General features: G+C 42.1%; 2 protein-coding genes across 3 annotated transcripts in view; one reads left to right on the top strand and one right to left on the bottom strand.

The window, feature by feature from the left end:
- The window catches only part of SEPT8 (septin 8), an 86,748-nt gene extending 85,447 nt beyond the window's left edge, over positions 1–1,301 (top strand). For both annotated transcript variants that reach the window (XM_018563223.1, XM_018563222.1), the window contains exon 10: positions 1,074–1,301. In XM_018563223.1, coding sequence (XP_018418725.1) covers positions 1,074–1,236 — 163 coding nt within the window. In that variant the 3' untranslated portion in view covers positions 1,237–1,301. The remainder of the gene's footprint in view (positions 1–1,073) is intronic.
- Positions 1,302–2,658: 1,357 nt separating this feature from the next.
- On the bottom strand, positions 2,659–12,245 carry CCNI2 (cyclin I family member 2). Its single transcript, XM_018563225.1, has 5 exons — positions 12,225–12,245; positions 8,969–9,131; positions 7,459–7,593; positions 7,235–7,309; positions 2,659–3,410 (listed from the first exon to the last, which is right to left on the bottom strand). Exons 2-5 carry the CDS (start codon positions 9,080–9,082, stop codon positions 3,252–3,254), a joined length of 483 nt encoding a protein of 160 aa, XP_018418727.1. The 5' UTR covers positions 9,083–9,131; positions 12,225–12,245; the 3' UTR covers positions 2,659–3,251.
- Between the last annotated feature and the right edge of the window lie 3,895 nt (positions 12,246–16,140).

Below are 16,140 nucleotides of genomic sequence, written 5' to 3'. Positions count from 1 at the left end.
TATATATATATATATACACATACATACACGCACATATGCGTGCACTATATGCAATCCCAGAATGCATAATTCATAATAGAAATTTTTATGAACTGGACGTGCGTGCCTATACGCGCGTGAAATATGCTGCACGGACGCATCTTGGTCCCATTCTGTTTTTGTGCATTGTCACGCTATGCAAATATACGGCTCCATACACAGCTTTGCATATGCGGCATATGGGACAATGCGCGCATATACGCAGCTTATTGTAGGGCAGTGTGAATGAGGCCTAACAAAAGAGGCAGAGGAAACATTGTGCACAAACAGGGAACAAGGTTGCGATGCAGGAGCAGAGAATAAAGTGTCACAGCTCTGTACTCCACTGCGCAACACAATAAAAGTGTTGCCGCCTTGTACTCAAGCATGCAACGCACGTGACACAACTGTCAAAGCCATTTAATCCCTGCCAAGATCCCCACCTACATTTTCCCTCATACAATCCCACTTTTTTTTTCCCTTCCACCGCCTCACCTCTTTTCCCCCCTCCCTTTCTCTCATCTCTACCTCTCCCTCCCTTACACCCCATTTCATCTCATCACCTATAAAATATATACTTTACCTTCCCCATCCACAAATCAAAAACCGACATCACAACTTTTTGCCTGGATTTGTTCCAGCAGTGTTCGTTGCAATCTGGATATCCAAACCCAAATCATCTTACTCCATCATGGCAGTTGATACAAGAAATGCTATAGAAAATTAAACTATGTTTGAAAGACATTGTTGTGTTTCATCTGAGCTCTTCTATCATAGCAACTGTTATGCCTATGACAGCTGTATAGACTGTTGTCAATATTAGCTTCAGTCATGTCATGCATGTCATGCAAGAGTTACTTGACTAAAAATGTATTGAAAATAGAATAAAAGAAGCTACTTTGATATTAATCTGCACGAGTGTACAAGACACAAATTAGATTTGAAGACTCTATAAGACAAAATGATACTTCTCTGCTTGCTAAGAAAACACCGGGGAAAAAAACCATAGAAAAAAAAAATATATATATTATAATTACTTTTTTTTTCTTCATCAGGTCAGTCATAATAGGAAACCAGTCAGCGGTTATCCTCTCCAACTCCAAGGTGATAATTGCCAAAGCCAGCGTGGAACCCTTGAACTGCAGTAATTGGTGGCATGCCATGCAGTGCTGCAGCTGCCTAGTCAAGAGTGCCGCGTGGCGAGAAGGATTCATTTGAGAGAAGCTTTCGAAGAGATGAGGCCAACTGAACATCACCATAGCATGGAACTGCAGAAAAAAAAAAAGTCTCATATATAGGTCAATTGTCTCCATCTTTCACTTATGTTGACCAAATGTGACAAACAAAAAATGCAGTGGACATCAGGAAGGCTGAATTGTGGCTTTTTCTTTGTGTGTCAGTACATGCTGTAATTATACGTCGGACTATAAAGCTTCTAACTGAATGTAATGATGTGTTCCTCGAACATAACCAAACTATTTTTGTGTATTTTGTTCCTTGGCTACTTGAGTAATCTTCGCTTATATTCCAAGTAACCAACCACAGTCCTCCCATTTCTTAACAAATTGTGAATTCTTGTTTTGTGAGTGTACCAAGACCTGCACCGCATATTAGATTTTAGCACTATTCTGTTTGGAACAGAACAGACTGCAGCATAGTAACTGCTGGCAGTCTAACCAATATTGCAGCTTGAACATCATGGCTGTCAAACAATGAGCCAGAAAAAGCTGTGGTACTGCAGTCAATGAGAGCTAGAAAGACAATACGATGATAGTATTAAGTATATAAAAGGAGAACTCCAGCCAAGGTTGCCATCAAACATACCGCATAGCAGGATATGGGTACTTTCTTTTTTTTTATTATTATTGTGCACAGCAGAAATGCCTGCTCTGCAAGGTAAAACAAAAAAACCCAGTTCAAGTGTGTACAAGAATGTAACCACCCATTTTATGTCTGAGCCAATGGTTATATGAACTGTACTGCTTGCATTAAAAGACAGATTCTGTCTCTTCCCAGGATTCATAAAATACTGTTTTGTCCCCCCTAACAGTACATCCTAAATCATGAAAACACATACAGCTATGTAATTAACCCCATGCTATACTTAATACTAAATGTGGTTTCTTGTCTGGAGATCTCCTTAAACAACTACCCCTAAGGAAAAGGTAGTGCACGTATGAACATACAGGGTTTTTAAAGTGCATTTCCACTTCCGCAGCCAAATTGGGATAACACCTATTTTATATGTGTTACATGTTCCCATTGCAGTTTAAATTGTTTTTACTTGGGTCAGGGTTTTAAGGGTTAAAGTTTCTTCTAGCTTCTATTTCTTTGAAGTGTTAGGAGGGGCTGTGAGGGGTCTTAGGTGGCTTGGCCACTGTGTGTTAATGATGCTCATCAGATAAATGCAATCCTCAGATTTCAGTTTCAAGCCTTTCTATAAAAAGGACCACGGTGAAAGGGCTAAGAAAGAACTGAAATCAGCCATCTTGCCCGATTTAATAAAACATCTAAAAAAAAAAAAAAAAAAAAAAAAGGGAAGAATTTTTTTTCAGTATGCTGTGTGAAAAGGAACACATAAAGGACACATAAAGGGGGTTTTCTCAAATTTGACTGCAACAGTGTTAATACACTTTAAGCAAAAGCTTTACGATTAGATGTATCAGGGTAAACTTCCGCTGGACGCTGAATAAGTAGTCTGTATTCTGTTGTTAAGAAATAATAACTGACAGCAGACGATGCGTGTAGATTTGTTTTGTTGCTGTGAAAAGGCTTAGTAATGTCCCAGTACCATACAGTTTTTGCCTTAACATTGTAATAGTAATAATAATACTAAGAAATATTTTTCTTTTCTGTTAGCAAGTGTTTTCAACAGAGAAGGGTAACAGGTACTCCTTGACCTTCCACGCTCATGTGATACAAGTGCCAGATTAATGTCACATGAGCTTCACTTTTGTTAAAACCAGAAGTTTTATTTGTGACAGGTGAACAATGTATCAAAATCCTGAAGCTTTCTATGTACAGTGTTGTTGAAATGAAAAAAGTTAAATATTTTTGAAAAATTGTTTAGAATTTTAAAGTGAAAGAATAGTTTGTTTTCTTAATTAAAAAAAAAAAAGATAGGCAATAGTTTTCTTTGTCCATACAGGTCAATGGCTTGCAATAGCTTCTCCAGTCTAGATGCTCTGTAGCAGGCTTGTGCATACAAATCTCTTGTTTACATCATGCTCAAATCATTTTGCTATCCTTACTATGTTCAGGAAGTCCACCGGTGTGGCCATGTACAGATCCCACTGTAGTTTATCCAGTATGATTCTTTCCATCCTTAAAATTTCAGCAGATGAGTACAGGCAGCCACTCTGCACTGCAAGCTTCTTCACTGATGGGATTACCTGTAACAGATTCCATTCAATAAAAAAAAAAAAGTTTAGCCAAAATTCTCCGTCTCTGTATATTAAATAATTACAATTTTTAAAACGCACTTCAAAAAACACATTTCTTGACTTGACTGTGATAAGAAAATGGGAATCTGGGGGTCTCAAGTTTCATTATGGTGAGGAGAGGGGGGGGGGGAATAGACAACTTGCCCAGATGACAACTTCACTAGACTTACCTTGCGTCTCCGCTGGTCGCCCGGCCGAAAATCCGAACTGCGCATGCGACGCTCCAAGATGCTTTGCGGCCGCCCGAGCAGTTTCAGATTCTCTGACGGGAGCGTGCAGCGAAGGCGGGGTGAGTTTAAACTGCTGTTAAAGCGGGGTTTTCTTTTTTTGTACTTTTTGCATACATCTACTGCTTGCTAGCAGTAGATATATGCCAAAAAAAACCTGAGGGTTTAGAAACTCTTTAAGGTCACCCCCCCTCCATGCTGCTTTAAGGATTTACCTTAAATGGTGCCTCTTGATCCGATCATCTTCTGTCCAGTAGTTTTCAGGAGTCCCTCTAGCAACGGTGCCGCTCTCTGATCCAACTGCGTGCATTGACTTGCACTGCTCCTCCGAATCTCTACTGCGCATGCGCCTGCCCCATGATCCTTCATGGCTGCTCGAGAATCTTCAGACGGGAGCGAGCGGCAGAGACACAGTTACGTTTTTACCTATTTGGTAACCTTTTTTTATTTTTATAAATGTTTTTGCATATAGCTACTGCTTGTTAGCAGTAGCTATATGCAAAACAAACTCTGAAGGTTTAAATTGTACTTTAAGTACATTAAGGTGTTGTAAAACTAGAAATACTTCCAAAAGGGCAAACCTTGTAATACCTGCAAGGTAATCCCTCATTGATATCTGTAAGCTAAGGGAGCCCGCCAATAGATCCCAGGTTCTCTACCTCTGCCCAAAAAGGAGCTAAGCCCCATCCCCTTCTGAACCAAAGTCCTGTCAGTGGCCACTGGCGCTCGACTGATCAATGACAAGAGTTTTTGCTCCAGGAGGTGAATTAGAAGAATAAACTGGAGAATTATCAAAACATAGCATTTGTCAATTAGGTTTGTTGGTATTCCCAACAGGCTTACTTTAATAAAAACCTGTAATGAGAGAGATGTGAGCCGCTACTGCTGACCGTCTGAACTTGCTAGTTGCCCAGCTGTTAAGCTGACCAAATCATTTCAATACTTTGAGTCACTGACTCAAATTGCTGAAGTCACCAGATCAGCAAGAGAGCCAGGAAACTGGGTCAGAAATAGCAGCCTCTGCAAAATTAAGTAGATGATGAAGAAAAATGCAGAAGTAGGTTACCATAACAGTCAAGTGATTGAGACAATGGGCAGCTGAAGACCAAGCTTGGTCCTGTACCCCCCTAGAGATTTTGTGATGAGTGGCTCATTATTCCTTACGAGGGTGCTGTAGAAGGATGGAGCCATATTTGGCTTTTACAGTCAATATTTTAATTTTCATTATTTTAATTTCAGTGCAGCCATCTGTAGCTCAGGATCTACTGCCTGTTTTGGCATATTGAGTTTTCATCTTGGATCAAGCAGGTTGTTGACAAGTTTTCTTTAAACTACTGTTCAGACCAGTTTACAATCTCAATGGCCCTCTAAATTGTGATATAAAATTACACACAGTGCCATTAAAAAATAAAAACTGTAAACATAAGGGTGTTGTCCATCAAACCAGTCAGATTCAGTTCTTTTCTCTAGTGCTGGTTAGGGGAGAGACAATTTGATCAAGACCATTAGGCCTCATGTGCTTAGGGACTGAATGAGAAAAATATGGGGGCACCTATGTTGCCCTCTTTCTGAAAATGCTTGTACGTGGGTTTTCACACTGCCCCTTCCTTCCCTCCCCTTTGGGCTTTAATACAAAACCACTGAGTTGGAACAAATATGCAGATCAGGAACGTTGCTGCAAAGACATTAGTCGCATACCTGCATAGTTGTTTTGGAGCACTGACACAGTGTTAAAGCCGGTGGGTGAGCCAAGTAACTAGCATTTTCAGAAGGAAAGGTCAGTAATTGAGGCCTCCATGGTTTTTGCCCATGAGTGTATCTTTAATTAGAATATGCATTCTTTGAGTTATCTTTCACAAAAGTAGTCCACTTATCCAACAAGAATTCTTAGACATTGCTCATTTGTAAGTCTACCAATCTAATTTGGCCACATGCTGTTTACATGCAGACTATGAACCTGGTATGTCACCATAACATATTAGAATACACTTGCCAAGCAGACCAACTAGACATTTTTTTTTTAGCAAGTTATACAAGCCAACAAGTGTTATAAATATACAGACAGCTCCTGCTTTGCTTCCTGTGTGTTTTTCTTCTTAACCCTACGTTTGCAAGTAGACATAGCAATCAGAAATGAAAGTTACAAAGAGCAGCCCTGAAAACAGAATTATTCTAAGTGTTTTATTAGGTAAATACAAAATATTCCAATGTTACCCTAAAGTCATTTTATGTGACTTCTAAAATTTTTAACGTTTTTGTTAGGGATGCACTGATACCTACTATCAATGGCGAGTATTTGGCCGAGTACTCGTACTTGCCCAAATGCTCAGATGCCTAGCCCGATACTAGCACCATGTAATGACTCTGCGCCGGGCTTTATGATTGGCCAGGAAGCCGGCTTCATGCTCCCTCGTCACCTAGTGATGAGAAGCATGGGGACGGCTTCACTGCTAATCGGGAACCTGGGTGGAGTGTCTTTTACACGCTGCCCAGCTTCCAGGCTAATCAGGAAGCCAGGTGGCATGTCTTTTCAGGCCAACCGGCTTACAAGCTAATCAGGAAGCCAGGTGGCGAGTCATTACACGCTACCTGGCTTCCAGTATCGGCAAGTACCCAAAAAAAAAAAAATTTTGATACCGAAATACCAGTATTGGTGCATGCCTAGTTTTCGTTATTGTACTTAACAGAGATTTGTAGGAGTTCTATTTCACTGCAGTCACTGGACCTTTCTGCTTTACTACTACTACTATGGAGGTAAGACATCAGCCACAGAGTGAGTGTATGGTGTTTAATAGGTTTCCTGAACTTTGAAAAAGAACAGTAATGAACAAACGCAACAAAGCACTGCAAAGAAGGAGGCAGAGTCTGAGAATGTAATAAGCAAATGCAGCTGCTCCCACGTACATAGATTTGTTAAACATGAACAAACTGCATCGGTAGAGGGCAGAAAGCAAACCCTTCCAAGACTGACTGATGACACAAAAGTTACAGGCAGATTAAGCACCTTTGAGACTCAATCCTAAAACCATCAGGACTACATTTTTGGTTTTAAATCACTAGAATTTATTGTGGGAAAAGAATGCACAAAGATGCATCATGTGGTTCATGAAGCATATTACTTAATACCCTGAATAGTGAAGAATAGTCATATGGATTGATGACATTTTATACAACCATACAGGTTCATATTTGGAGAAAGCTGACATAAAGCTCCAACTCACATCTTTTGCAATAGGTGATCAATATTGCTATGTGCATCCACTTCACTGAAGTTGGGATTGTCTGAATATTGTTCTACCTGGTCCCATCATGGCAAAGGGGCAACCCTGATCATGTTTTAACATGTCCCTAACAGAGCTATCTATAGATATATATATATCTATATACATATCTATAGATATATATCTATAGATATATATCTATAGATATATATCTATAGATATATATCTATAGATAGAGATATATATATATATATATATATAGTGTAAATTGAGGTTTCACATTCAAACTATGAAAGCAAAATATCATCTAAGGCAAGGTCTTTACCTCATCCTCTTCATTGGTTTTGGCAGCAAGATATAAGCACGTGATGGCAATACATCGAAGATACTTCACCTGGACCTACAGGTGACAAAACATGAAAAAGAAAAACCCTTAAGAGAGCTCAAACTTACATCACTGGACATTTAGAGGGGTCTACATCAGCTTGTTTGTACTAGGTTGAAATAAAAAATGCACTGGGCTGCGATGACACAAAGAAAAGCGCTCACCTTTACAGTTGCTAAGATACGATTGAGAATACTAGCAGCCAAGCCGAAAGTTTCAGGATAAAATTGGAATCTTGACCTCAGTTCTTCCATCCAAAGAACTACTTGCTCATACTGCATCAGAGAAATATCTGTGCCCTGTAAAACAAAAAAAAGGTTACCAAAGAAATAAAACGGTGCACAAATTGCATTCATGGAATGGTGTGGCACATATGGAAAGTATTGCTGAAATGGAAAGTATGTTTGCTCAGCATGGAACATGAGCATTAGGTAGTGGAGGGGGGAAGCACAGCTGAAGGGTCTGGTTTCCAGGTATGTGAACACATATTGGTTTCTAGGTATTAAAGCAGAACTACAACCTCCTAACCAGTCAAGGAAGGTGCCATCTTAGCCTCTACTTAGATTGCAGTTGCCTTGGTGCTGCCCATGTGATCAGCTATGACACCAGACATTTGAGGGCTTCAAATTCCAGTTGAGAGCTGAAATAAGCACACGGACAACCGTCACATGGCATGCCTTGAAAGTAATTGGGCGACCATAATTATAGGGTCCATTTCCACTTTAAGATGGATCTGAATGCAAAAGTGAACATTTGCGCTGTTGTAGGGAATGTTTAGAATTGCTCATCGTGCCCAAGCAGTACTCTGAAAAATGTACCCCTTTGTCTGGAATTCCTCCAGAAAAATAGTGCAGTTCCTGATATGTGAGGGTGCTTCCAGGCCAAAAACTGTATATCTAAAAGGTTAGATCTAAGGCACTGCAGCCTCTGACTCATATTGAAAAAAGAGAAAAGTCATTTTTTTACAGGATACTCCCTCTATAATATGTTTTAAATACTTTGCTTTCTCATGCTCCTACAATAAAAGTATCTTTTTTTTTTCCTTTCTTCCTTCCTTATCTTATTTAACTGCTTACCGTCCGGCTGTTGTATATAAACGGCCAACCAGTAGATTCTTGAATGCGAGTGGGCGTTTTACAAACATGCTTGTGCCCACGCACAAGCAGGAAACAGTCACTATTTGAAATAGGGGGTGATGGCTGTTTACATACAAGCAGTCTGGTGGCGGCCAACACCCCCAGCGCGATTACAGACTCTGGTCACTATTTTGAAAAAGACTGCTTAAAAACTGAGAATGCATTTGACAGCTGAATGAATAGAAGGTTGAAGCGCCTGGTCCCGTGTCACAGCTGATTAGAGACCACAGGATGGGGAACTTGGCCCAGTTCCCCCTACCCCTGGTCACCAGTCTTGGTTGAGAGATAGGATACTAGGTGTTTTTTTTTGTTCTAAAAGAGGAATAAGGCTCTCCCACAGGAAAGAACGGGGCTGGTCACAAAGAAGGCAACCTAGGAGGAAGTTTTTATGGATGAAAGCCTGGGTAGCTCTGAACAGGACTGCACAGTAAAAGGAGTCAATGGATCAGTGCTAAAAGGAAAATAGGTATCCGGGTGGGCAATTAAACAACAACAACAACAACTGTACCAAATAAGCAAACTGATTTTTTTTTGGTACCTTGATAGTTGAATCTAAAAAACATGGGACCTTCCATTTGCTTGCTTCCACAAGAAGTGCGTTCTCCAACAAGAACTGTAGGCGCTGGCACTCCGACAACCCAGTACACTTCATTGTAAAAAGGTACTTCTGTCCTTCCAGTTTTTACGCCAAGCACAGATATCTAGAAACAACAGAAGCACAAAACTGAGAAAATGCATGAACACACAAGGCATGAAGTTTGGAGAAAGAAGGTATTCATACGTGGGTGATTTTCTGTCATAACTTCACAAACACAAAGTTCCTTAATAATAAATGGAGGGCTGCCATTGCGGACCTCCTTTTAATGCTAGACTGTTGGCTCTAAAACAGACTGACTGGCTTTAATACATTCTCAAGGTTAGTGACTCAAAACAATTACAAAAAAAAAAAAAAGAGAGTTTGCAGCACAGGCAACCAGCTTCTGTATACAAAGGAATCAGCAATGCCAGCCTCCAGGCTTCTCCCAGGATACGTTTCCTTAAAAGCAGTACTGCAGCCAGAAAATTAGAACAATAAAAAGCCCATTAAGTATTATCTACTTACTAACATCCGAACCTTGTTATCTTTTCCCTGCACAGCTTGTCTTTCATAACCATTTAGTGATACTCTCCTGACCTAGTGTGAAAAGCACCGTTTGTATGCTGCTGTCCTGTTCCAGGAATCTGAGCATGCAGATTCTTATGCTTCTGTAACTAGCTGTGGAATCCCCAATGACAAAACCCAGTAGTGCGACAATCACCTGACGCACGAGGGGTAATAGATTGACATTCTGGCATCAGAAACTTCTCACTGCTTACTACAAGGAAATCAAATGCACAGAGAAAGGAAGCCTCAATCTGTGAAGAACATGCCTTTAAATGGTACAATTCCACTTGAAATCACTAGGGAAAGTTCTTTTGTATTTAAAACCAATGTGCATGGTCATGCAATTATGTTGTCACACTAAATGACATTATAGCTTGGATTGTATGCTACTATTACAGATGGCTTTTTACATAAACAGCCATTTCACCCAAAGAACTGTGTGCCTCCGCCGAATTGTCTTTCTGCTGGGGAGCTTTATATAACTTCTTGCATTCACAGGAAATATGCACAAAGACCCCCAGCTTCATATAGGAGTATCCTACAATGAAGGTGAAGGAGTACTTCCTCAGGTCCACTCTGCTAGTGATTGACAGCAGGCAGATTCCATAGCCAATAGCAAGCCATCTACTGGCTATGGAATCCGCTCACTGCTTGCTGTCAATCACCAGGGGAGCAGACTTGATGAGGAACTAGTCTCTCAGCTTCCCCAGCAGGCTCCACCCACTGTCAGCAGCATTGGTTGCTAGGGGACTGTCAGCTGTGCAGCCAACAGCCTCATAGCATGAATGCCTCATTCCCAGCCCCATTCAGCTCACTCACATAATGCAGTGTAAGCGATCTTCTGTGCTGCGGTACTGTAAACTAAGGCCAACAAAACATTTTATTTCACTAATAGAGTTTTGCTTTTTGTGTCTGCGCCCCATATTTCCAATTAGATAGCCCCAGTTACACAGTAGAAGCAGTTGGATAGACCAGAAAACCTTGTAGTCGTGATTTCCCATAAGATCTCTCAGTTGTCTCTTTCTGAATGTGGCCATAGATTGTCTCCTCAAAGAAAATGTTATCAGCTGGATCATGTGACAATCACTTGCCTATGACCATCGTTATTTAATAAGAAAACTTCCTGTGTGTTTTGCCATATATTTCCAAGTTACGGTCTTCACAATAGTTGTTACTCATGCCAGAAAAGACAGACTATAATCGAACACTGCAACTATTCAAAACGACTCAACTCTAACTCACGGGAACACTGGAAGAGTAAGCCCCAGATGTCGACTCCAGAGCAGATGTGATCAGTCTGTCTAATCTGTGCATCTAAATGTATGAAGAGCCTTCTGCCCACACTCAAGGGATCAAACAACAGTTGGCCAGAATTCTCCACACTGCCATAATACCTGCCAATGTAACTCCACTGAGATCATTGCGCAACATTGTCAACATGTTTACAGCCCATGGCACTGTAACTAATCTCCCCGGACATGGATGAAAGAGAACAATTGATCAAAAGATTGCAACAAAGGATTCATTTAAATATATTATTATGTTATAATGCATTAAGAGACATGTTAGGGAGGGATAATAGATCACAAATGTATCTATTGTGACATAATCCTATCACCTGACACCCAGGACATGTAGTTCCGGGCGGCGAGCAGGTGGTTTTGTTTTCTACATTTAGCCCTGCTACAGGGCTAAATGTAGAGCGAGACAGACGTTTTGTACAAGTGATCTGGGCGGCTACAAGTGATCCCAGATCACTTGTAAGCAGCCTGCAGGTCTGTCCCTCCCTCCATGGTCTGTCGCCCCCCCATGGTTTTCTGTGTCCCCCCCACTCTTCGGCGGAAGTCGGGACCATGGCTGCATTACCACACCAAAACATTTTCAGCTACATGGCAACATGCATGCTTTGGGGTGCCATTCATTCATCACACCATGGTTATACAGCATGACAGGGTCAACAGGGCCTAAACTTGCTGGTAAGAAGTACAGATCCGCAGGTAGCCTCTGAAGCAGGGGTGCCCATAAGGGCTCTGCAAAAACACTCAAACCGAAATCCCATTATTTCCTATGGGTATGGTTCACACCTGGGCGTATTACAGGCCGTCTGAACAAAACGTCCTACGCCCAAAGAAGTACAGGAGCTTCTTTGGGGCGTTTTTGCCGCACGTTTCCATTGGGATGCAGGCAAGTAGACCACGGAAACGCGTGGGTTTTTTTTTAACCGCGAATCACGCAACAAATGCGCATATTCGCTACGCCTAGGTGTGAACCCAGTCTTAGACATTACTGGACGCCTAAGAGTTCATTCAGTCATAGAAGAGCATTACATGGGTCCTGGTGGGTATAGAAATGAGCTCCGAATACACCTGAAGTCATGGTTTTTCAGTAAGGTGTATATGAGGCCTTATGTATAATCAGCTGAAATGTTAGAATATGCTGCTGGGGTTCCAACATTGTCATTTTGTGTTCCCTACCCCTTCATGTACACAACTCATGTAAAGTGACAATCACTACCCGCGTCTCAGGATGTACACTATATACTGTACGTGAAGTTGGCTGGAGCCGTTATGGAGCCCCTCCCTGATCTGATGGTATTTGGGCGGGACACAAGACCCCCGTGTATATATATGTACATGGGTGGGCTGCTCACCTCTCCGAGGCTACAAGCGCTAACCAAATTGCCAGTTGTTGGTCAGATCACGTATACCATGGTGCCTCCTGCACCTCAGTCCATCCTCCGCTCAGCCCCGGCTGGGCTCCCCAGGCGCTGGTCTTTGTGGATCCCGAGCAGAGCCTCAGCCCCGCAGTCCAGGCACATATCAGGCTTCGGTCACAGGTAGGAGACCGATGCAGGCTGCTGGAGCTCATCAGAGGCGGGATAGGTTGCTGGCAGAGCGGGGTAAGTGAACACAGGACAGCGCTGATGACACTGCTCACTCCCCGACAGCTTTGTGTTTACAAAGCTGGGAGACTTGAGGAAGAAAAAAAAAACAGACTGCTGGGCGTTTGAAAGACAAAGACCACTCCCCGGGCGGAGCCTCTGTGGTTACGTCAGAGCTGTGTGCGGGCTATGGCTGGTTGTATTGCTACACATATTGCGTGAGGTACATCGGTGGGCGTGGCGTTATTGTAGCTGCGTGACGTAATGGCGCCGCCTCTGTTTTGTAATAAATATGAGCACAAGTTTCACTGGTATAAAGCGGAACTGAGGTTAAAAAAAATATTGAACAGGCAAGCTAAATAAATATTTATTGCAGCAGAGACATGATGCGTATCTTCTGCAACGACACAAACTTACCTGCCTGTTCACAATCTTCAGAATGTACATGGAGCTGCACATACATGCAAGGGAAAAATTTAGTGAAGGCGCATGCGTCTGAGTTCTGGTAGAATCCTGGAACCGTTAGAAATGTATGGCGTGGAGAGGGGCGTCGGCTGCACGTACAAGCTCCAAGCTGTTGATCTGCGGGGGCGTGGAGGGGGGCGTTGGCTTAACGCGCATGCTCAGACCCGCTGATCAGGTCCACAAATTGTACTGCCAATTGCGCATGTGCGGGGAAGCGGTGCCTTGCCTGTAATTTATCTCGACACGCTTCCTAGCACATGGGCAATATAGGCAAATAGCCTGTGACATTTCTGGACCCAATCACCTCCTATGGGGTATTGCAAGACTCTGATAGCCACAGGCTCGACTCATAGAGGTCAAAGCATGATGGGATTTGCAGTTTCACCACAGCTAGAGTGCCATGGTTGCCTACCCCTGCTCTGCGTAGGAGTTTCAAGATGATGCTCATGTTCAGCTATAGTTCTCAAAGTCCAGGATCCATCCAAAGTCCTCCAAGGTTTGCACTGTAATTAACACATTGGAGTCCAGTGTCAGAGAGGTCAGCAGCAGATCAACCAGGTACAGTATCTAATGACTGGAATTCCTCTGACAAGAAGAAATCCCAGAACTGGTGAGAGGACCTTTGTAAATGCTTTCAGGACCGAGGCAAGGCCGAAAGGAAGGACCACAAACTGATAGTGGTTGTCACCCATGGCCCATTTGATTTCAAATTGCTGATGAGCTGGAAAGAGGGGAATATATAAATACCCATCCCTTATGTGGATGGATGCTAGGAAGTCTCTGTGATGAAGGGAGGCAATCATTGACCCACAAGATTCCAAAATTTCTGAAGGTTTCACCAAGACAGTGAGAGCATTTAAATCCAAGATAGGATTTTTGGAACTGTGCACATGTATGAAAAAACCTTGAAACCTTTCAGTTGGAAGAATGAGAATGATAACCCTCTGGTTCAACAATCCTTAAAAGGCTGAAAGAAGGTCCATCCAACAGTGCTGAGACATGGAAATATGCTAAGTGAAAATGTTCAGGTGGCAGAAAGAAGCTGAAATATGTTGTAACCCTGTGTCGGTTATGCAAACTTCCCAAATCTCCATGATAACCATTGGACATACCGCCACCCCTGATGGAGCAAGCGCAGCAGATCTTCATACAGGGCAGATGCAGATTTTCATCCCTTGGTTTGCCAAGGAAGTTGAGAACTCCCTGAACCTGAGGTGATGGAAGAAGACTCGTTGGTACAGGTACTGCAACCTGAGGTGGAGGAACAAAAGGAACATTTTGATTTTGCCCAGCGAAAAACTGAAAATATGGTCTCCCATGAAGGGTAACAAAGGCTTCTAACACACCTGTGGAGTTGGACAAAAGAATGGGTTATCCAAAACATAACCTGGCTAGTATCCTGTGCCTGAGGAGGATCCAGGAAAATTACAACTGCAGTTCAGCATAAGAGGAAATAATCCTCAACACAGCACACAGCCTGCTAGCCACTCAGAAGAAGTGAGTCCTCACAGGCGAGGGCAGGAAAAACTGCCACAGCTCTGGTCCCGATAACTCAGCAAGGAATTCCCCACATGTACTGGCCTGACCTGAGTAGGGAAGTTGTGTGTTATTGGTACACAGACAGGTAGTCGCTGCTGACCACAGGACCAATGCAGAGAAATCACAATATACTGAATGAACTGGGAATACTTGTGTCCGTTGGCTAACTGGAGAGACTTCCAAGGTTTAATATACCAGTAGCTTTTGATCATAGAAAATCTGCCACTTCAAGCAAAAAAGAGGAAGGGGGGATCCATTCTTCTGTGGCCTCTAAGCATAACTGAGCAGATGTGAAGAGAGAGCAGTTCTAGCCTCTAAGGGGCTTGTCTTCAGTTTCTATGTGCCTAGTGTCCATTTCTCCTGCAGGCGGTGGTATATCCCTAGGATGCTTAATTATCATCAAGTAGTGTCCCTCAATTGAAGATAAAGTCTGTTTTTTAACTTTTTTTTTCACCCTTTCGTTATATCCGTCAGCATTTTCGCTGTCCCTGGGACTGGATCATTTTTGGGCCCGGGACTGGATCAGCAGCTCTTAGCATGAAGATTGGAGGGGGATCAGCAGCTCTTAGCATGAAGATTGGAGGGGGATCAGCACTCTCCCACCTGCTGATCTGCTCTCTGATCTCTGAATGTGGAAGTGGTTGTATTACATCGCTTCCGCATTCAGCTGTCATTTCTATGGCTGCTATATCCAGAGAAGAAGCTGGTGAAGCATGTATCTGCTTCATCAGCTTCTTTGGGGGTCCCCAGGTGACATTAGGGGTCTTAGAGAGGACCTGTCAGTGTGCCTGTGCTTTCACATAAGGGGGATTGTTATCCCCCTATGTGATAGCAATAATATTAAGTGTAAAAAAAGGAAAAACAAAAGTCACATATAAAAAAATCTTTAAAAAACCCCCAAATTTTTAAGTCCCTCACCCTCATGTATACGCACGTACAAACATAAATACGCGTCGGGTGCGGCAAAGCTCGAAAACGACAATTGCACTGCACATGTTACATATTACCGTGAACATTGGAGTGCGAGCAATAATTCTAGGGCCATCATTTGCTAAACTGATGAGCGGTAAAAGCTTTTAAAGTATCGCCTATGGGCAATTTTGGGTATTGTAGTTTTTTTGCGGTTTCGCAGGCACGCGCAATTTTAAGGCTTGATATGTTTGGTATCTATTTACCCCACGTGACCTCATCTTTTATATTTTACAAAAAAAAAAATGGTTAGTAATAAATGTTTAATAACATAATTTTTGGTATTTTTTTCTTAATATAATAAAAAATAAAACCCCAAGGTGGTGATTAAATACCACCAAAAGAAAGCTCTATCTGTCCCCAAAAAAATGGTATAAAATTCATTTCAGTACAGCTTTGCATGACGGAATAAATGTCAGTCAAAGTACCGCGGCGCTGAATACTGAAAAATGGCCTGGACAGAAAGGGGGTTAAACACCCCGGTCAGCAAGTGGTTAAATATGTAGGCAATGTTTATTTATCTGGGAATTCAATCATAATATTCCACTGTTTTTATAGGTGTTTTCCAGAAGCTGGTTTACAGTTTCAACAAGAAAAGTAAAAGTGAAACTATTCAAAATATTACGTACACAGGACATAACGGGAAAAACTAGCAGTCAGCAGAGGCTCCAACTGATCATAGAACAACTTTATTGAACCACTGGGCTTTATA

The sequence above is a fragment of the Nanorana parkeri genome, unplaced genomic scaffold, assembly GCF_000935625.1.
Source record: "Nanorana parkeri isolate BGI_ZX_2015 unplaced genomic scaffold, ASM93562v1 scaffold643, whole genome shotgun sequence".
NCBI lineage: Eukaryota > Metazoa > Chordata > Amphibia > Anura > Dicroglossidae > Nanorana > Nanorana parkeri.
This window is presented reverse-complemented; position numbering and strand designations above follow the sequence as displayed.